We start from the raw sequence: 21,788 nt of genomic DNA on the forward strand, positions 1-21,788 counted from the left end.
GTTATGCACATTCAGGTCTTGTCAAAAAAACCTCTAGCTGTACCAAAGGGAATGTTTTCATTTGGCAGGGTTTTTTTTCACTACATTTTCATGATAGTAATTTCAGAAGCCTTAATTTAGAAGGCCTTTTATTATTATATATTTTCTTGCTTGTATAACCTCTTTAATCTAAAAAATTAATTATTTTTAAGAAGAAACATATTAAAGAAAAATGAATAGATGTCATGCTTCAGAAAACTAGAAAAGCTTATTTCTAACAGAGGGAAGAAATGAAAGTATTTGAAATACTTGTCAGTTAAAAATACCTGAGGTTAAAAAATCCAGTGATGGATACATGTATAATTTCATTTATCTTTTTTTTTTCCTAATAATACAGTGATAACTACCAAAATTCAGTGGATCAATGGGTTTGGATTTCAATATATTCATGCTCATTAGTTTGTCTGTCCAAACTTTGAAAGTATAATACTATTTTTGGCTTGCTCCATTTATAGCCTAACTAGCTTCTTTTCCTGGATGTTAATAGAACTAGTTTTTACTGAAGATATCCTTTAACAGTAAGAGCCTAGCTTTTCATCAGGACTTTGACTGAAGTAAAAGCTGATAACATTAATAATTAAACTGAATGTGACTTGCTCGTTCTTATACCAGTGAGTTTTTATTTTTCTTTGTTTACTAAATTGCATGACTCGCTTGTAATTTTTTTCCAGACTTACCAGACCAAGTCCTGCGGGTTTTCAAGGCAGACCAGCAAAGTCGCTACATAATGATCAGCAAGGACACAACAGCAAAAGAAGTGGTCATCCAGGCCATCAGGGAGTTTGCTCTGACTGCAACCCCTGATGCCTATTCATTGTGCGAGGTCTCTGTCACACCTGAGGGTGTCATCAAGCAAAGGAGGCTCCCTGATCAGCTCTCCAAGCTTGCTGACAGGATACAGCTGAGTGGCAGGTAAGATGGAGACTGAGCTAAAGCTGATGATGCCAGTTTATGAAGTCAAAATCTTGTCAAAGGAGTGTTTCTTAATTATTTCATGTTCTGTTTCTTTGCAATGCATTGCTGCTTATGCAACATCTCATCAATACCTAGGCCTGGTGAAGTTCATTTTATTCTCGGATTCCAGTTGGATCATTGCTGTAACTCTCAACACTAGTTGGGTATATTGTATCTAGTGTCTTTTTCTGAATTTTGTTTTTACAGGTATTACCTGAAGAACAACATGGAAACAGAAACTCTTTGTTCAGATGAAGATGCCCAAGAGTTGCTAAGGGAAAGCCAGATTTCCCTCCTACAGCTCAGTACTGTTGAGGTGGCTACCCAACTCTCCATGAGGAACTTTGAGCTGTTCCGTAACATCGAACCCACGGAATACATAGATGACTTGTTTAAACTCAAATCAAAAACAGGTTGCACTAATCTAAAAAGGTTTGAGGAGGTGATAAATCAAGAAACATTCTGGGTGGCTTCTGAGATTCTGAGAGAAACCAACCAGTTGAAGAGGATGAAGATCATTAAGCATTTCATTAAGATAGCGCTACACTGCAGAGAATGCAAGAACTTCAACTCAATGTTTGCCATCATTAGGTACTGCCCACTAATAATTTTACTTCTAAGTAAAAAGCAAAGTCCTACTTCTGTTAGTCTTAAAAAAAAGTACTTAATACAGTAAACCAGTTTATACTGCTAACATCAACTCTTGGCAGTCTGCTAAGGAGGGCGTTTTCTGTAACCTGAAATGTTTGCTGAAATATTGTTTGAAATGCTACTGTTACGTACTTACTGCTCAAGACAGTGTGGCAAGGTGAACATGGCACTAGAGAAACTAATGCATTTATTTAAAGACTAAAAGAAATAACAGGTATATACAGGAAAACCACACAATTGTTGCAAATGAATGGGTAAATTTCCTCAAAGCAGCTAATTTTTGTCCGTACTGCCCAGTATCTTAAATTCATTCAGCCATAATATGTTGCATTTTGTTTTCTTTCTATCAGCAGTTTCTTTCTTGGAACTCTGAAAATAATAACAGACTGTTACCCTGATACCCTAATATAGTCTGTAAATAATGACCTTGTAATAAGAATTTTAAAATGAACTGAAAATTATAGAAAACCTTTCTTAGTTTTAGAATGAGAAGGGAGGGAGGGAGAAAACTCTAATGTCTGTGTTTATACACTTTCTTTAAAACCCAAACAAAAACAATCCCCCTATATTGTCTCTCATGAAAAAGTTCAAGTAAGTTGAGGTAAACTGACAGTGTTATCACTGTCTTTGCACAAGCTCTTGTCATCATCTTGACATTCAGTCAACAGATTGAATGTGACACTTTTACCGTGAGTAGGAAAAAAATGAGTAGGTTTGAATACTATTCAGCAAATGAGGCAAGTTCCAAAGTCAAAGATCCATGCTGATGATCAGTCAGCATCTCTGAGACATCAAAATATTGAGATTTTGTTCAGCTATTTCAGCCAATCTCAAGGAGAAATAAAAGCAGCCTCTCTGCTAGGAAAAACTTGAGGGAAGGAAAGATTCTAGGTATCAGACTTTGCTACCAGGTGAAAATTAACAGCAAGACAGTCAATGTCATTACAGTGGAAAAAGAGGTTTTGCACCAGCTACAGCTTGAGAATAACCTCAGGTATAGAGAGTGTTACAAAAATTCATCCTGAAAGAACAAAGTCAGAAGGATTATTGCAGAAAGCAGGTGGGTCAGTTTGCTGTCACCACCTGAACATTGTCATGTAGGTGGAAGATAGTTTTTCTGCTCGTTTGTTAATCTGGAAGTAAGTGGTCATCCTGAGGCACTTAGATTATGATAGTCTTACCAAACTCAGACACTGTTCTTAAGTAACAAATACATATCCTCTTTAAGGTATAATTACTCATCCAGGTGTAACTTTTTTCTGTTTATGGTTGCATCATGAAGATATCTCCAGTTTTTATAGCTTTTATAAAAATGATCTTCTGTAATACATGCTGGCAAAAAGAAGTTTTCAAATTTCTGTTATTTTATTGACACTGTTGTGCTGATGTATTCTGGCTGTGTGGTATTTCTACCATACAAAATTTAACGTGGTCTTTTCTAGGATTTTTGTTTCTTTCTCTTGTTCTTCAACTTCTTTGCACTTCTTTTATTTCAAGTGGCCTGAATTTGGCACCAGTTGCAAGGCTCCGAACTACTTGGGAAAAGCTTCCAAGCAAGTATGAAAAACTGTTTCAAGATCTACAGGACTTGTTTGATCCATCTAGGAACATGGCAAAATATCGTAACGTCCTTAACAGCCAAAACCTACAGCCCCCTATTATCCCCCTGTTTCCTGTCATCAAAAAAGACCTTACATTCCTTCATGAAGGTAAAGGCAGAAGTATATCACCTTTTACTAGCTGAGGAAAAGTAACTTTCCTGCCTAATCACTGATGTTGTTTGTTGTAGGAAATGATTCTAAAGTGGAGGGCCTGGTGAATTTTGAGAAGCTGCGGATGATTGCGAAAGAGATTCGCCACGTCGGTCGCATGGCGTCCGTGAACATGGATCCTGCTCTCATGTTTAGAACAAGGTAAGTGTGTTGTACCAGGCAGAGCTTTCCCCAGCTTGGGAGAAGGCTGGGTGGCAGCAAGAGGGACTTTTATGTGCCCCTTCTGTTGGAGCAGTATGAATTTTTTTGTGTTAGCAATTGGACCAGCATGACGTGGTGGTCTAAAACTAGAGAAACCATTACATTTTGTGGTTACTGATACATTCTAAAATGTTTCTCACTATTCTGTAGTTGACAGTTATGTCATAAAAATGAGATTCTATCTGGGGGAGGGAGACAAACTGTCTTGAAAACATATCTGTTAGTCCAGTTGAAATATCAATGGGTGTCAGCCTTATAATTTGGATTTAGTAGAAGTGGTAATGTATCTGAAGCAGTGTCAGCTACTTGTGTTAGAAAACATGGAGTGAATGCTCTTTGGCTTCGTATTTGACAAGCTTATTGCATACTCTTTTCTCTTAATTTAAGCTAGAAGAGTTTGTAATATCTGATTGTATGCCCAAGTCAAGGCTCTTTTTAATGTCTGTGGGCTTCCAGAACTGCTTGTCCTGAGGTCTGGTCTTTTTCTTTCTGAGCTTGTGATCTTTCTCTGTCTCTTCTTAAACCCATGCTTTATTCTTCCTGGCTCTCACTTGCAGGAAGAAGAAATGGAGGAGTTTGGGGTAAGTGGTTGGAGACAACACACACAGACATTCATTCTTCCTTTACCATTTGCATTTTTTCCTACTTGCTATCTTTAATTTTCTGGTGCTTTGACATTTTTTTCTTTTGTAACCCGATTTTACTGACAATACATTTGATTTGAGATTAAAACACAGAAGCTGTAAATTATTCTTAAGTGGTCATAGGTAGAAGTGGAGTGTTCTTTCCCACCTCTGGTTTAAATTGCCAAAGGAAGAGACTTTTGGTCAAAACGAAATTACAAAATGACAAGGTTGCAAGAGCTGAAAATAGCTGTTAATTTCCTTATACCTATTCAACAATTATCACAATCAAATTCAAAAGTTAAAACTTACAGTATCTGCTTGACTAACTTACTTTCATATTACAATTAGCCATCATTTTTACCTTAACAATTCAGCATCAGTGCATAGCGTTCATATAGACATACATACATTGAAATGTGCATGACATTTATTTCATCATGAACTGGCTGATCGTTTTATTTCACAAAATCCTCTTCAGTCTTGCAAGCTACCAAGAAGTTCTGTTCTGTAAAACTGCGCTGTACATTTTGTATACAGTCTGATTTAAAACACAAAGGGCTTTCAAAATGCCTCCTTTATATGTATTTGAATTTAAACCTCACCTATAGTCTTCTGTCAGCACTGCCTTACTGCATGAGCTTTTCCTAATGCTCCAGTCCTCTCAGTAGATGGCTTATGTGAGAGAGCTACCTTGAATGCTTTTCCTAGACGTGTGAAGTGTTATTGCCTAGCTGGACCAAAATAGGTTAAAATATGTGTGCCATTAAAATTTTGCCTGTAACCAAGTAAAAAGATTTCCTGGCCCTCATCTTTCTGTCTGTTATAGCTGTTTGACTTACTGGAATGAGGCATGTAAGCTTTGACGTAGACTGACATTCATGCCATCTCTTGCACGTTGCGCGTTTATCGGGTGATGCCATGTTGGACTAAGTCAGACCTTTGCTCTCTTTCTTCCCCCTCCTGCCCCCTTCACTGCAGGTCTCTCAGCCAGGGCAGTGCCAACGCAGCCGTGCTGGATGTTGCACAAGCAGGGGGGCATAAAAAGCGGGTCCGTCGCAGCTCCTTTCTTAATGCTAAAAAGCTCTATGAAGATGCTCAGATGGCGCGGAAAGTAAAGCAGTATCTCTCAAACTTGGATCTGGAAATGGATGAAGAGAGCCTTCAGACACTCTCTCTGCAGTGTGAGCCAGCCACAAACACATGTGAGCATTGTCATTTGTTGTGGATTTCAAGAAAACTGTTCAAAATAACTCTGTTTCTAGTCCAGTGAATCAATTGGGAACAGTAACTAGACAATAAAGTTGAAAATTGTTTATCTAGTGATTTTCAAATACTAAACATCTGTGAATCCTAAGGAAATAATCTTGTGGATTAACAGGATAGAGATATAGTATTTATACATGTGATAATGCTTTAAGATGATGTCACAATGAATTGCACAATGGCTTTGTAGATTTTTCTGTACAGAGGTTATGGAGGAGTCAAAAGTTCTTCTATATTTCTGATATACTGAGGTTATTAGTGGGAATAGCAATATGGTTATTCTGAGGGGGTAGGGGATTTTCTTACGTCCAGGTGTTTCAGAGATACCTGGAGGGCTGTACCTGGGGCAGCAGAGGGGGAAACTTCTCCTGGATATCCATTTCATTTTGATTTTAAGAAATGTTGTATGTTGTGCCCTTTCTGTCCTGCAGGGTAGCAAAAAAAAAAAAGTAATTATATGTCTGATCTGAATCAATTGTAGTCCTTATGATAGCCCAGTATAATTTCTGGTCATGTTTTTTGTAACAGTGGTTATTTATCAGAGCTTTATTTTGAGAAAGAAAACATTAATTGATAATGTATATCTTTTAAATTGAGTTACATCTCCCTCTCTTTTCATCTTTTCTGTCTAAAGATATCATGCTGTATTAATTGGATGAGTATTTGAGCCCCTTTTAATTGTTAATCAGAGGGCTTTGCACTGCTCAGACTAAACCACCGCTGTGTCCTTGGCTAGCAGTCATTCAGTGTTTTGTTCCCTTTCTTGCAAAGTGCCGAAGAACACGGGAGACAAGCGATCTGGGAAATCTGAAACATCACCAGTGGCTCCCCGGGCAGGCATCCAGCAGAAAGTGCAGCAGCAGCATAAAGCAAACCAGGCACTGCAGGTCCCAGCCGTGTCTCTTTACCCCTCTCGCAAGAAGGTGCCAGTCAAAGACCTGCCACCATTTGGTAGGTGGAACAAGGAAGAATTTTTAACTTTCTGAAGTTTGTTTGCCTATGTCAGGAAGACATTTTTAATCAAATAAGGTTCAGGTTTCTATTTCTGCTAGTATGATATGCAGGTTATATCTGTTCATGCAGTGTCTGGGCATAGTTCTCTTCTTTAGAAATGGAAAGAAAGAAATCTAGGGAAAGCATCCTGTCAATTTAATCACTGTAAGTATTTACCTATTGCTAGCAGCTGGAAAGAATCCCATGCCTTGGGATCTTGCCTTAACTTTTCTAGAGGAAGTGGGGACCTGGACTTCTTGAGATGCCTCAGAAGTTTTGGTGTCTCTTCACAAGTTAGATTTTTAAGGTGAGATTGAGACCTGCTAGAATTGGCAGTCCTGTTAGAAATGTGGGTCTGAGCTTTTACATTGACAATTGTCCTTTTGGCTTCTACTCCCTTCTGCTTTTTTATTGTTGTTACACAATTGCCTTCATGTTCTATAGAAAGGCACCAAACTATAGGAACTTCTTCTACCCTGATTTCCAGATCTATGTCCCAACATGTGTACAAAACATATATGCACTATTAATGAACTCTTTAAATCACAAGTATGATAATCCCTAGGAGTAATAATGTATAATAATCCCTAGGAAGTATATGTAGCAAAATTGGCCCTTCCTTTTTCATGATGGGTTTTTCACAAGAGCTTAATTCTGATTTCACTTTTTTTTGGTTTTCCTCATGTACTGCTTAAGCTGCAAGAAAGCATCAGAAGCAGCAAAATGAGCAAGAAACAATTCAATATTCATCTAGATCTTGTTGATTTTACCATTAAATTTTAATCTTGAAAGGACTTTGAAGCTTCATGGACTGCAATTTTTTGCTCATAGTGGCAAAGTTTCTGAAAACTGACTAGGTTATGATGATCAGGCAGCTGTGAATTATTGATAGCAGAATTGTGATCCAACAGATCAAAGATAAAAATCCATGAATGCTTGGAAATAACCTCTACCACAAACATTGCAAAAACTGTCAGAGAAACTCTGTCTTCACTTTTAAGGCTGTCCCAGGGTGGATCTTTGAGGAAGAGAAAGATGAATAAATGTGGTCTGGGAAAAGCTATTCCTGATGTCCTAGATCTTTACATCATACATCATCTTCAGGATGTTTTTACTCTGTAGTTTCCCAAAATAAGCTGGTGCAGAGATAGTTCTGAAAAATGAAAGAGAGAAAGGCAGCTGCATGATGGCCTTGTTTCATAAGCCTAATCCTTATTAATTTTCTTTCCAGCTTCCTTTGACCTTCTAGGCTACTCTGAATAGAAAAGAAACAGGAGAGCAGTTTGAATTCTTACTATATAAATCTTCACTAACCAGTGAGATGGGTGTGTGTCTGCATTTAAGCTAATTTTAGTTCAGGTTTCTCAGTAACCATTCCTATGTGTATCCTCAATTATATGTTGAGGCAGTATTCTGCAACATCAAATCTTGATGTTTTCTGTGGAAAAGTACTTGTCTTAAGTGGCCAGAATGAAAGACCATCTGCACTAATATGCAGAAATAAAGCACTGTATTTTAAATGGGAATACATTTTAACATTTTGCTTCATTTAAGCTGGTGTCAGGAACTCAGAAATATACAGGAAAAATAGGTAGCCTTTTCTTCCTGTGGGGTGTCCACTCTATAAATGCATTGTGAAACATAAGTATGTATTTTTTTTGGACTTAACATCTGCCTACTTTAATTCTTACCTAAAGGCATTAACTCCCCACAAGCTCTAAAGAAAATCCTTTCATTGTCGGAAGAAGGAAGTTTGGATCGTCACAAGAAACAATCTGAAGACGCTGTCTCAAGTGCATCTTCACAGCTGTCTTCTCCTCCTACTTCACCACAGAGCTCTCCAAGGAAAGGTAGTAGAGGTTCAATGTTTCTTGTCCTGTTTCTTGAAGCTCATGGACTTGAGAAGCTTCTGAGAGAAAATTTGGACACTAAATACTGCTGCTCTCTTTTTTTGTCATGTATGGTCAGCAAGAGGGCAGAAAATGTAGTGCAGAGTGGGATATGTGAAAGGTAGCTGTGAACCTGATTTCAAGGGTACCTGAAAGCCCCCTGGTGATCAAAAGCCAGTAAAGATAGCCTGGTATGATACAGGATTTGATGCAGCAGGTCACTCTGACTGCAGCTGCTTCTGACAAAAAATATTCCAGTGATGAGTATTTCCTGCCTTCAGTGGAAGGATGTACAGGTTGAAACTTAAAATCTTTGTACAGCATTGACCACACTGGTCTATCAGAGGAATTATTTGCTGTGTCATGCATCTGAATGGGATGTGACCTACATATGATAGAAAGGCTTAAGGTATTTGGAATTCAAATCAGAATATTTAATATTGTAATTTATATTTTATACTACAGAATATTTAAATAGCAGCCTGATTATTTAAACCATATGGATGAATTTTTGAGGAATGGTATTATACATTGAATCTTTCTTGGCCAAGATCTTTTTAAGTAATTTCACAGAGTTATTTTTTAAAGTGAATTTAGGACTTTAAAGGGATTTTTTTAAAAAATCTTTTTTTCTTGTTTGTTTTCTTGGTAGTTGTAGTTCTGGCTATGACAAAATACAGGAGGCATTGTCCTGTAATTTAAACATACTTCCACACTTTGGAAATATAATAGGCTAGATGTATTGCATGTAACTTTTAAGTTGTTCTCTTTTCAGGATAGCATAAAAGTTCAGTTTTCAGTTACATAATAGAGCATTATGGTAAAATATATATTGGGGCTGAAGTGACTTCTATTGAAGTGTTATTTACTAAGGTCAGATGGAGGGGGATAATATGTAGAGGATATATCATCTTGAATCCTTGTAAGCTGTCATCATATTTCTCCCAAATACTACATTAGCAAAGAGTGCACTTATATAAATATGGTCAGGCCTATGCATTTTTTGAAAAAGGAATTGGAATTCTGTGCTTGACTCACAGTGTGAACAGCACTTTATTTCTTCAAAAAGCAAATCATAAATATGATTAAAAAAACATACTTGGTTTGATGGTTACATGAAGATAATGATATGTTCTTTCAGATAAAAATGACTGTATTAATTCCCAGCAATAGTTCTCAACAAGTGAAGTGGGGTAGGTCAGTTGAAGTAATTCTGCCACTTATGATTAGAGTGAAGGCAAAATATAAAAACGCTGGTGACGTGTGGATGTGTTTAATGATCTTTAACTTAGCTGGCAAGAATATTCAGCACAATTTGTTTAATATTGAAAGAAAAGCTGAATTTACTGAATTTGCTTGTATGACATGATTTGCAGATTTTATCTCAGTCAGGCTATGTCAGTGCTACCTACCTCCAAATTTCACCATAATTCCAGTAATATGGAATTTGGAATTAATTAGTGAGCCAGGTATTGCAAAGAAAATGTGAAAACCTGTCCCTCTCTCAGGTAAGATATGTAATAAGCAGTCAGCCCAGATATGGGCTTCATGTATCTATTCATCTCTGAAGTGTAGCTTTGCAGAACAAAAAGACTTTATGAGAGACTCTCTGGGATTACTTTAAGCAGTAATCTCAACCAGAGATCTCTTTCCTTCCAGTCTTGGAGACAGTGTTTATGCACAGGCAGATTTTGAGAAGTAGTATTTCATAATGTGAGGGTACAAGTATGATGATGAATATGAAGAGAATTTAGGAGAGGAGAGCAGAGAACAGGGAAGGAGAGCACTTGGTTTTTAAGTGAGTAGTACATATACCCACAATCCTTAATCTCTGATAAAGATACCAAAGACAGGGTCACCCAGTTTTGTTGTGTATCTTTATCTTTGGCAGAGCTGTGTAAGTGTAATGGTAGCTTTGTTTTAGTGCCAGTTTTATTGCAGTATTGCCAGTGGCCTGACAAGAACTGAGCAGGCATCCTGGAGAGTCTGATTAGCACCATGTTCCCTTTGCAGGCTACACCTTGGCTCCAAGCAGCACCGTGGATAACTTCTCTGATTCTGGTCACAGTGAAATTTCTTCCAGATCTAGTATTGTCAGCAATTCCTCTTTTGACTCTATGCCAGTCCCCCTGCACGATGAGAGGAGACAGAGGCATTCTGTCAGCATCGTGGAGACAAATCTTGGTGTGGGAAGGATTGATAGAAGAATCATGATTGAACCAGATCAATACAGCTTAGGGTAAGAATTTTATTTGTGCTTACTTACATTATGCTCTCATATAGTGTGTATGTGGAGTGTATATGTATTTGTCCATGTGACTTTCCCTGTGTCAGTCAAATATTTTTTCTCCTCTGCTCTTAAAAAACTAGAACTTCAGTGCTTCATTTTGTGATAAAGCTCCATTTCTGCCAAGAAAAGGTTTTGTACTCCTGAGGGAGTGATGAGGTCTAAGCAGCAAGACTTCACCTCAGTAGATGTTACCATCTGAGCATTTCAGTGGTGCTGTAGATTATCTACTTTGTGGCAGAATAGTATCCTACCCTGCTTTCTCCATGGGAAATTAACTGAATTAGATGATATATTCAAACAATTATTCAGTGATAAACTGAGAACAGAAATAGCTAGCAATTTTCCAGTCTGCTTCATGGAAAAGTGCATATCTGTCTAACTCCAAAATATTTTACTCCAAATATCTCTTCTAGTCAACAAAAATTGGAAGCTAAAATTCACATTACGCTGCTGGTTTTCTAGTAATTTTCTAGGTAATTAACTTCTGTAATGGTGGGAAAGCTAGTGCTGTGAGGAGTTCTCTAAATCTCTAGCAGTGAGCCTTGGTGTGAAAATAATTGGAGCTCTGGCTTCTGTTTAGTCTCCACTTACTCTTTTTTTTTTTTTTTTTTTTTTTTTTTTTTTTTTTTTTTGAGCTGTTATTTGAATGCTTCAGTCCTCTGAATGGTTTCTGGGGTTTTAATCCTGCAGGGTCTTTGAATGGCAGACCTGTTCCAAAACTGCTGTGTTTCAGCTTTGGGAATCTCAGGCTGTGCAAACTCTTTAGTCACATGTCTTAAATATTTGGAAGAAGAAGGTTCTAGTCTGCATAGGAAGGTGCCCTGGAAGAGCAAGTCCCAGGAGCCTGGATATCTGCTGCTGTGTAAGGGATCATGTCAGGCTCACTTAATCATTGAAAGGCTACAGAAAACATACTTGTCTATGAAGTAGCATGTGTTTCCAAAAATAAGGTTAAAATACATTTCATTTGCAGGAAGTGTTGAAAAATTAGCTCTCACAGTTTCCTAAGCAGAAAAAAAAATTCTGAACTCTAAACCTGAATATCAGCCAGCCTGAATAGCAGCTAAATTCTGTTTCTAGCTTTCGAACCATTTGCTCAGCATGACTGGAAAAGCAGTAGAATAACCCTGTCTGTTTCTCTGTATGCGTGTCTGTGTAGTTTGCCTGTCTTAAAAGGCTGTTGTGAAGTTAAGATTTTACCTTTTGAAATTGCACTGCTGAAGTGTAAGGCTTCAGCTAGTTATCTGTCCAGTTTTGTTTGTTTGTGTTTGTTTTTGTTTTATTGAGGATGTACTTGAAAGAAAAGTGTTATATCCTCAAAACTGAATGAGCCATTCATGCAAACAATAAGTACTATCAAGTGCATCAAAGTCTTCCACCACAGAATCATAGAATGGTTTGGGTGGAAAAGGACCTTTAAATGAAGGTTACCTAGTCCAACCCACACCGTGTTTGTTTTTCTTTGGTTGTTTCTTTGTGCGTCCTGTTCATGATTTCCAATTCCAACACTGGATTTTTTGTCCCCCTCATCAATGTGTATCCAGCTCATATGCACCGCTGTCAGAGACCAGAGGCCTGTATGCTGGAGCAACTGTACTTTCTTCTCCTAGTACAGAAGAGCTGTCACAGGACCAGGGGGACAGAGCTTCGCTCGACGCAGCTGACAGCGGCCGTGGGAGCTGGACTTCTTGCTCGAGCGGCTCCCATGACAACATCCAGACAATTCAGCACCAGAGGAGCTGGGAGACTCTGCCTTTTGGACACGCTCATTTTGACAGTTCAGGCGATGGGGCGGGACTGTGGGCCTCGGGAGGCCACATGGACCAGCTGATGTTCCCTGACCATGGCACAAAGTATGGCAGGCAAAGTCAAGGCAGGGAGGGCCTTGATCAAGCACAGTCCAGAGCGAGCTGGGCATCTTCCACAGGATACTGGGGAGAGGACTCCGAGGGTGACACAGGTACCATAAAGCGGAGGGGTGGGAAGGATGTTTCGATTGAAGCTGAAACCAGTAGCATAACATCTGTACCAGCAGAGGAGACAAAGCCAGCTCCTGTCCCTGCCCACACAGCAGCAGCAGCAGCATCAAGTAGTACCAAGGGGCTTGTTGGTAAGTTTAGTTTCATTTCTCATGAAGTATTTTAGTATATTTTAATTCATTTGCTTAAGTTTTCTCATATTGTTCGTATTGTTCTGCATTTCTGTTTTTTTTTTTTTTTTTAATTTTTAAAGCAATACTAAACATTTTGTAGTATCTCTTAAGTTTTTCCCTTTAACTAAGCATTTATTGCTAGGGAAAATATAATTTATTGTTGTTTCTCTGTTCTGGCAGTGCCTTTGTGTTTCAAGAGAGCCTGCCATACATCAAAAAACTAGCTCAACTGCTGGGCAGTATTTTGAGAGGTTGATGTATTTAGATGTGACTTCTGAAATTTGAATTTGTCATCCCAGTAAGGCTCCATAAGGCTATATTTAGAAGTCTTAGTAAATGTGGCCTTTTTTATGAAGTGTTTTATACCTTTGTATGACTTGTCTGATAATTGTGAATATTCCTTACTTCTGAAAATGGGATCCCTTTGTGCTTAAATACCAATTGAAATGTTTCTTTGGACTGCTGAAATTGAAGAGGTTTCAAAGAAGTTAGAGCTGAAATATATTTCTGTGCATTCAATAATGCACAGATCAGATAATGTATAAATTACTATGAAGGGGTCTTTGGCAGAGCTTAACATTTTTATCATATTGTTCCTTCTGTGCATCCTAATCTGTGGGCCATCCAATACCTCTGAATTTTTGCCTCTTTTCTTCCTTTCATTCCCCCTCACTTTGCCTTTTGTCAGGTTAACGTGAAGAACTATCTAAAAGCCATTTTTTGCTGACACAGCTGAATGTCTGCCAGATTGAGGTCATGCTGAGACCACTGTGATAAACAGCTTTTCCATTTTCTGCCTGAGTATATTGCTTAGCAGTGGCCTTTTGCCTCAAAGCTTGGGTGCAGGTCTAAATCCCTGGGCTATCAAGAGGAAGAAAGGTGTATGGATTCATGCCAATCTCCAATTTTACTCTTTGATACCCTTGGTTTCCTCCAGAACGTGTAACAGGTGTGCTTCCAAACTTGCTTCTCAAGGCAGTGTTTGCCACTACATTTTTACAGACTTGAAAGAACATTAAAGACACCTGAAAATTCAAACCAATACAATTCCATTCCCTTCACTACTATTACCTAACTGTCCTGCAAATATAACTCTGTGTATCACTATCCCAGAGAACCCACTGGTGTACATACTTCTTTTGCACTTAATTGATGTCTGGCAGTATTTCGATAGAATTTTTCTACAATAGAGTTTTTCTATAGAACTTTTATTTTCAGAAATCTTTGAATAAAGTTTCTCAGAAACTTCTTCATGCTGCTTTGCTCATTAAACAGTTTGTCCAAGAAAAATACTTAGACTCTATTGGAAAATGTTTGGTTTTGTTGTAATACCAAGGATTTATTTTTAGTCTCTAAAAACTTCCATCCAAGTAGCACCAGTCCATTTTAAGGCTGTACTGCCCTTTCAGTCAAATCATCCTGCCTAATGCAGGGTGGTGTTGTCATCAGCACTTATGCAAGAATATACAGTGTATGACAAGCTGTGGAAAGTAAATTGTCTGTGTCAGTGGTTTTTACTGCTGTATTTGTAAGGTTTGTCATGAAAGTGGTCATGAGTTAAAGGGCTGGGCCCACAATAAGTGTTCAGTACTAAGGTCCCAGCTGACTTCTCTGAAACGGAGACTCTTGCCTATCTGTTGTGTGTCTCAGCAGATGCTTTGGATTCTTAACTGATGTTTTTTCCCTTAAAGTTCTCTCTGAGAGGGCATTTCAGTATGGCCTGAGTTAAGCCTTGTTCAGGTAAACAGTTACATCTCAGTGAGATCCACAGGCTAGGTGGTGGTCTTTCCATCTCCTAGATAAAATCATATTCAGTCATTGTTCTTATGGGAATGCTTTCAGTTTTGATTTTGCAGAGAATACAACCATAGGGGCTGCAGGCAGCAGTGCATACAAATGTATATGTGTATATATAGTATATATATATATATATACATATAGTATATGTATATAGTATAATGATGAAGCCCACTTCTCTTCCTGACCTCTTGGAGTTGTAGCTTATGCCTCATTAACTAGTAAGATTTGTAGGAAGAAAGTAAAGTATCAGACATATTTCTTGTTTCCCCTCCAAGAGGCTAAAAACAAAAGAGATGAGCTCTTGGATGCAAGTTTTTTTAGACTAAAAATTTCATCCATCTCCAGAATTAAGTTAGTCATGCATGTGGAGAGATGCCAAAATTCCTGATGTTTACCATTTCTGTGGACTCCTGAGTCTTCCGTGTTGCTTTGATCACTGCACATTTTATTGTATGCAATTGATGGAACAGCTTCAGTTGTGATGTTGGAACAAATTCCCCATAAAATTTGATGATTTTTGTTAGACTAATGCTTCACTGCTGGAAGAATAGCTATATCCTGTGTATGTTGTATATTCTGTACTTTCTTGACTGATTTGTTTTTCACAAGCTCTTTGTCTAGCATATGATAGTTAACCTTTGTCATTCAGAGTTTCTCTTCCTGGGCTGTTGAGTTGGTTGATATTTATTTAGCTTTTAACTGTCTATTTTCCTTTGAGCATGTTCCTCATCCTGTTTCTAACAATCACCTGTTGTTTTTCCTGCAGCAAGAAAAGAGGGTCGGTATCGGGAACCACCTCCAACTCCTCCCGGTTATGTAGGAATACCTATTGCTGAGTTTGCAGAAGGTGGCTCCCACCCAACCAGGAAGCCTCCAGACTACAATGTAGCACTTCAGAGGTCTAGAATGGTGGCACGGACATGTGAGACTCATGGGACAGCAACTCCACAGCAGCAGTCGCACGGCCACTCGAGTGGCAGGCCCGTGAACAAACCTCAGTGGCATAAACCAAATGAGTCAGACCCACGTCTTGCTCACTATCCACCTCAAGGGTTTTCCACAGAGGAAGATGGTAAATTTCTACTTGTTAGATTTTGAGTGTTCTGCATGCAAAACGGGTCGGTGCTTTCACAGACACAAAGCAAATTACACAAATCTTGCCATAATTTGAACTCTATTTCATTTTGAAACTTGCTGTTTGTTAACTTTTTGGAAGGGAAGGAATTCAGTTCATCCTACATGTAATTTAAAATTTGGAATGTATGTCCAATTGAATCTGGAACAACCAAGCAGTTGGCTTAGGCAGCTTCTCGGGAGGTGCCTGTGTTCACCTTGTACAGCCCTGCCTGCCAAGATGTTCCACATTAACCATGCATTTAATGATCAAAAAAGTATCCTGGTCTGCAGAATACTTGCCCATCTACCCCACAGAGCACTGTTGCTCAGGTTTATTTGGATAGTCGCTCGTATTCTACCTGAAGCTCTTTATACTGTGAACACTGAGTCTCCCACTCCGTTTTACATGATGAGCCCACTGCTGTGTCTCTACCTTGCTGGTCCTACAAATGTGTCTACATCTTTATGTTTAAACTCAACTGTGATGTTTTTCCATGGAGAGCAAGTGTAGCTGGATTGTAGCTTTAGGTCCTCAAAATTTAGGCAGGGTGGTGCTCACTTGTTTTGTTTAATGATAGACTAACATTCCCCTTCTCTTAGTTACTAAGGTTTTAGGTGCAGCATGAACTTTGCAGTTGAACATGATGGGAAAAAAAACCTGAACTGAATTGCTTCAAACTTCGAGAGTTACCATGACAGAGAACTTTAATTGTTTCTACTAATGATGACTAAATTGAAGATATATTTAGGGAAAAAATGTCAGATGCCTTTCTGAAGCTATTAGATATCTAGGAGTATCTGTTGTGCTCATCGGTATGAATAATTGCATCTAGCTTAGTTTAAGCATGTCCTTTTTTCTTCAAGATCAAAATTCCAAAGGAATATGTCTCATGAGACCTGAAATGTACTGAAATTTAGATTGTTTTAAAGTATATATACTTGCACAATGAAATGGAGAACATTTGAGCACAATACACAGAGTTGTTGTATGCACAGCTTGTTTCATTCAGAAGCAGTCTTGTTCTTTATGAACTAAATTCTATTTTCCCTTATCCTATTATGTTTGCAGAAGATGAACAAGTCTCTGCTGTCTAAGACTTGGGCTTTTCTGGATCCAGAGTGAGCCACCTTAAAGGAGAGCACAAGAAGACGTCCCTAGAATAGGAGCCTTGGAACTATGATTAAAGGATGGTGGACCTATTTGCCTCCTTCCCTGCCTTAAAGCAGCATGGGGCTTCTTCCTCTGCCCCTCTCCCTTCTGTCCCCTCTCCCCTTGCATGTGAAATACTGTGAAGAAATCGCCCTGGCACTTTTCAAACTGTGTTGCTTGAAATGCACAGTGCAGCAATCTCCAAGCTACCACTGTCGCTGTCTGCCACATCACACAGTATCATTCCAAATTCCAAGATCATCACATCAGGATGATTAACTCTGGCTGCACTTCCCAATGCCTGGAAGGGTTTTTTTAAATCTTCCTTTTAGATTTTAATCACAATCCTAGCACTTAGTCTCATTGGGATAATGAGATAAGTTAGTTGTCAAATTACGTTTGGCCTTTAACCTACAAAGAGAAAATTGCTTTGAGATCCTTCAAGGAGGCAGTGCTTATTTGCTTGTTTACAATGCCTTTGTTACAATTTTGTATGTTTGTGTTTGGGAGATCAAATAGTGCATCTGAATAGTAATTACAGTATTATTTCACACCTGTGTAGGGTTGCCAGCCTGAGCTCCTGGAAGAGTATTGCTATCACATGGCTGAGCAGGGCAGAAGGGAAGGCAGAGGTTGCAGGATGCATCCTTTCCTTGACTACCTGGCTTTGCTCTTAATGTGCCCCACCCTGGAATCTTCATGATTTTGTAAATGTTAGTGTTAACAGCATCCTCATCTGGGTCTGGTGTAAATGCAGAAACACAGTGCTCACAACCGGTCAGTGATCAAGAGGACACGGTGTGTCTCATACCTGTGCTTTGTGGAATACAGGATGGCATGCTAAAAAAAAGTGTCCCATTGTAATAAGACAGATGGCAACCCCACTGTTAAGTTATATGCTTTTTATTTTTAAACTATATAGTAGTTATATTAAAATAAAAGTTAACTGGATAACACTGCAGTGATGGCAAGTTGAGATGGCACAGCTCGTGTCAGCTGTTAACACTGATCTAATAACCTCCATCTATTGACTTCCACATTAGGGGATAATTGAGCCTTTAAGTAAAAAAAATACAAAGATAACACAGTTAGATTTGCCAGCCTTTGCAATGCAGAAATAGTCACAACTGTTAATGGCTTCATGGAACACTGCATGTGTAGAGAAGGCCAATGTGTAGCAACCACCTGCTCACAGCTGCTATTAACCCTATAATGACTGAAATGACCCTCCCCTCTATTTTTGTGTTGTTTTTGCACAGACTCCGGAGAAGTGAAGGCTGCCAATCCGAGTAGTACTCAAATGTGAGGAACTGCTGGTCTTGGATTTTTTTTTTCCATTGAACTCAGCTGATCATATTGATCAGTAGATAAACGTAAATAGCTTCAACTTTTAATGATCAAATTGCAGTGTTTTTTCACTGTATCAAACAAATGTCAGTGCTTTATTTAATTCTCTCTCCAGTAATCATAGCTTTTGTCTATTTGCTTATATATAACATTGTCAATTATGCATTTGTAATTTTACATGTAATATGCATTATTTGCCAGTTTTATTCTCAAGGCTATGGACCTCATGTGCATATAGAAATACAAAATCCTAGCTCTATCACAAGTTGCACAAATGTTATATAAGCATTAAGTAATTGTAGACCATAGGACTGCTAATCTCAGTTCGCTCTGTGATGTCAAGTGCAGAATGTACAATTAACTGGTGATTTCCTCATACTTTTGATACTACTTGTACCTGTATGTCTTTTAGAAAGACATTGGTGGAGTCTGTATCCTTTTGTATTTTTAATACAATAATTGTACATATTGGTTATATTTTTGTTGAAAATGGTAGAAATGTACTATGTTTATGCTTCTACATCCAGTTTGTATGAAGCTGGAAAATAAATAAATATAACATTAATGAAGTCCATATTGATTCTTATGCATTTTACATGTTCCACATACTTGAACAAATTTATGAAAAAAATTTACTTCTCTGTGTATTAATATTAAAGGGACATTGCCAAGTGATGTGGGCAAACCACTGGTGTGGAGTTTTTCTTGATATACAGTTGTGCTGCTGATAATTTTTGAAAACTTTGGTGTGTGTGTGTACTGCTGAATGAGAATGACTGATACTGTGAGCATCCCCAGCAGAAACATTTGAAATGCCAAGAAAGGTATGGACTTAGGTGTATGTAGAATGTAAACAGTTTTAAAGGTAAGGTTGTGTTGATTTTATATTCTGAATAGTGTAAAAGTAAGGAATATTTGTTTTAACATTTGGGTAGGGAGAAGTATGGAAGGTGATCCATTTGAGTTTTTACCAAACAAGGTTTGTCAAATAATAAATATCACCCAATAGCATCCCCAGTAATAAAAACCGATATTAATTCAATGTTAAATCAGTAGATGGTTTTTTTCTTCATCAGAGGCTAGATTCTTTATTTCCAATGGTATGCAGAAGAGTGGTTTAAAATGGTACTGCTAAAGCCATGAACAGCCATATCCAATCCAGCTGAAATGCCTGGCAGGTGGTGCATCCAAGTCTAAAATTAGTTCAATGCAAAGAGAAGCAACAAAATGCTGTCTAGATGTAAGTCTTCCTAACATAGCTCTAGAAATGATCCACACTTAGAATTATAATAAAGCTAAAAATCACTGAAAATGTAGGACTTGTAAACATTGTGGTTTTATTGCTGTAATCTCTAGCACTGTAAGGAAAGAAATAATGGATATTTAGATTTGTGTGGTGTAGTGGAACTACTCTCTGTGAATCTGTGGCTAATACTTGTTGGGTACATTTCAACAAGTGAAAGATTAAAATTTGTTTTTATGTTAGTAGAATGAACACACATTTTTACATATTTTACCTACAAGATTGTCCTCCAGTAGTACTAAAGGCACAGTGATAAGGAAATAATTCCTCTTACAAGCTTAGGAGGTGTTTGCACAGTTGTCAGTTTTTTCTCTGTGCTTGATATATTATTGAATTAGGCAGTGCTCCCCATCCTCCTGTTTATGCCTCCTTCCTGTGATTAGTATTTTAAGAACACATTATGTAGAGACATCCTCAACATAGCATCCAATGTAGATAACTGAACTTCTTATGGACTGAGTGACAAAAAACACCTCACACAGCAACTGATTCAATAGAAGTAAAGGCCTTGGTGTGACATCTGAAACTGGTTTCATATTTGTAATAGGAATTTTGTACTTACTGAGTGGATCCAGCAAAATGCAGACAAGTAAATACCGATTGCTGGGATTTAGTGTTGCATTCACCAAAATGGAACTGAAATCTAAGGATTTTTTTGTGTGTTTGAAGAAATGACATTCAATTATCTGTGTTATTTTATGGCTTTTTTCCCCCTGAAACTTCCCGAGGCAGAGGCTACTCATTTATGCAGTATATTGCTCATTGGAGTCAGCACGAATCTGTAAAAGCTGAAGTATTGAGGGTACTGCTTCAATGGATTCATCTTGGTCATTTGGAGAAGCATGCATGTTTTACATGTAAATCTGAGACCTAAATATTTGGTCAAATTAAGGTGAGGAAAAGGTTTTGTTTTAAAAAAGAAATGAAACTAATATTTTATTCAAGACTGGTAGGAAATGCAATAAATTTCCAGGCTGTCTCATATGGATTGTTGCATAGTTGAAACAAAATCAACTCTAGAGAATTCAAGTAATGATTTAATTGCAAGTATTAATATTTATGTGTTCCTTGCTATGGAATGAAACATTAAAAATACTTCTGTGAATAAAGCCCATGTAGAAGCAACAGCCTCTCTAACATAAATTAAATAACACAGATCCGTTGAAGAAAATATGAACATTGTTAAAATTACTCTGAAAATTGACCCCCTCAGGAGACAGCAGCCATGTGAGATGATTAATATAATTTTGTTCCCCTATCTCTAGATTGTTCTTTAAGTAATCTTAACAGTCTTGTCTCTAAAAATTGCATGCTTTGAGAGAAGGCTGGGAGTGAAAGTAGGTTTATTGCTGATGTAAGGTGGAATCCGTTACTTTCTGTTTTCCACTGAAAACGTGATAAATGAAAATTTAGAGTTTTTACTAGAATATGAAAACCTTGACAGTTCTCTCTTGCTTATATGTGGTGAGTATGTAGGAATTAGTTTAAGATATTCAACTACTAGCAACCATCAACAACATAATCTTAAACTTTTTGCATTTGATTTTCCTGGGATTTAATTTATACAGTGACACTCTACACACCCACACACAGACTGCAGACTCTGTAGAGAAATAAGTCTTGGCTCTCTGTGCCAAAAATCAAGTTTGTATTAAATAGAAGTGCTGGCTTCTCCTTAAGTGTAGACTCATAGCTCCCTCAGCTTTTTACCTGTTGACTTGACATGCTCAATCTTCTCTTTCAGTTTCGAGAATTAATTTGGATTTTCTTTCTTTATTAGGTCCATCCTTAAAGGTGTAGTTCTGGCCTCCGTAGTTCAGTGTCTGAAAGGAGGATTATTTTCTTTGCAGCACTGTTGCCCTTGCTGACAATGAAATCCTTTGTGAATGTACATAAAAACATTATATGTATAAAACCTCGTTTTATATATGTGTATGTATAGGAAAAAAAACATTGTATACTATTGCAGCATCCCCTTTTTTAGCTAGGATATCTGCACTGGAAAAGAAGCCAGTGCAGCATTATTTAAAGTAATTTTTTTCAGTGAAACTTACACTGGAGTAGTGATGTTTAAAATGCTTTCTCAGTAACTACCAAACTGTTTTGATATGCAGTTGTTATCTTCTGATGCAGTTCCAAGAAAATTTTGCCACACGTGTGCCAGGGTCAGTAGGTGTGGCAGAGATAAATCGCCTAGGTCCTCTATGCAATATGTTTTGAGGCTTTTCTCATAACTAGAGCG

The 21,788-nt window shown here is 37.9% G+C and overlaps 1 protein-coding gene across 6 annotated transcripts in view; it reads left to right on the top strand.

Annotated features, from left to right (window-relative positions):
- The window catches only part of RAPGEF2 (Rap guanine nucleotide exchange factor 2), a 181,921-nt gene extending 163,003 nt beyond the window's left edge, over positions 1 to 18,918 (top strand). For 3 of the 6 annotated variants that reach the window (XM_030238869.2, XM_030238871.2, XM_009101184.4), the window contains 12 exons: positions 711 to 951; positions 1,201 to 1,584; positions 3,142 to 3,353; positions 3,434 to 3,557; positions 4,175 to 4,198; positions 5,222 to 5,445; positions 6,278 to 6,457; positions 8,197 to 8,349; positions 10,402 to 10,627; positions 12,223 to 12,788; positions 15,397 to 15,702; positions 16,816 to 18,918. In XM_030238869.2, coding sequence (XP_030094729.2) covers positions 711 to 951; positions 1,201 to 1,584; positions 3,142 to 3,353; positions 3,434 to 3,557; positions 4,175 to 4,198; positions 5,222 to 5,445; positions 6,278 to 6,457; positions 8,197 to 8,349; positions 10,402 to 10,627; positions 12,223 to 12,788; positions 15,397 to 15,702; positions 16,816 to 16,841 — 2,666 coding nt within the window. In that variant the 3' untranslated portion in view covers positions 16,842 to 18,918. Of the gene's footprint in view, positions 1 to 710; positions 952 to 1,200; positions 1,585 to 3,141; positions 3,354 to 3,433; positions 3,558 to 4,174; positions 4,199 to 5,221; positions 5,446 to 6,277; positions 6,458 to 8,196; positions 8,350 to 10,401; positions 10,628 to 12,222; positions 12,789 to 15,396; positions 15,703 to 16,815 lie in introns of those variants that run through there. The other 3 variants (XM_050973636.1, XM_050973635.1, XM_050973637.1) reach the window with 3 other exon arrangements.
- Positions 18,919 to 21,788: the final 2,870 nt, after the last annotated feature.

Source organism: Serinus canaria, chromosome 4, assembly GCF_022539315.1.
Source record: "Serinus canaria isolate serCan28SL12 chromosome 4, serCan2020, whole genome shotgun sequence".
Taxonomy (NCBI): domain Eukaryota; kingdom Metazoa; phylum Chordata; class Aves; order Passeriformes; family Fringillidae; genus Serinus; species Serinus canaria.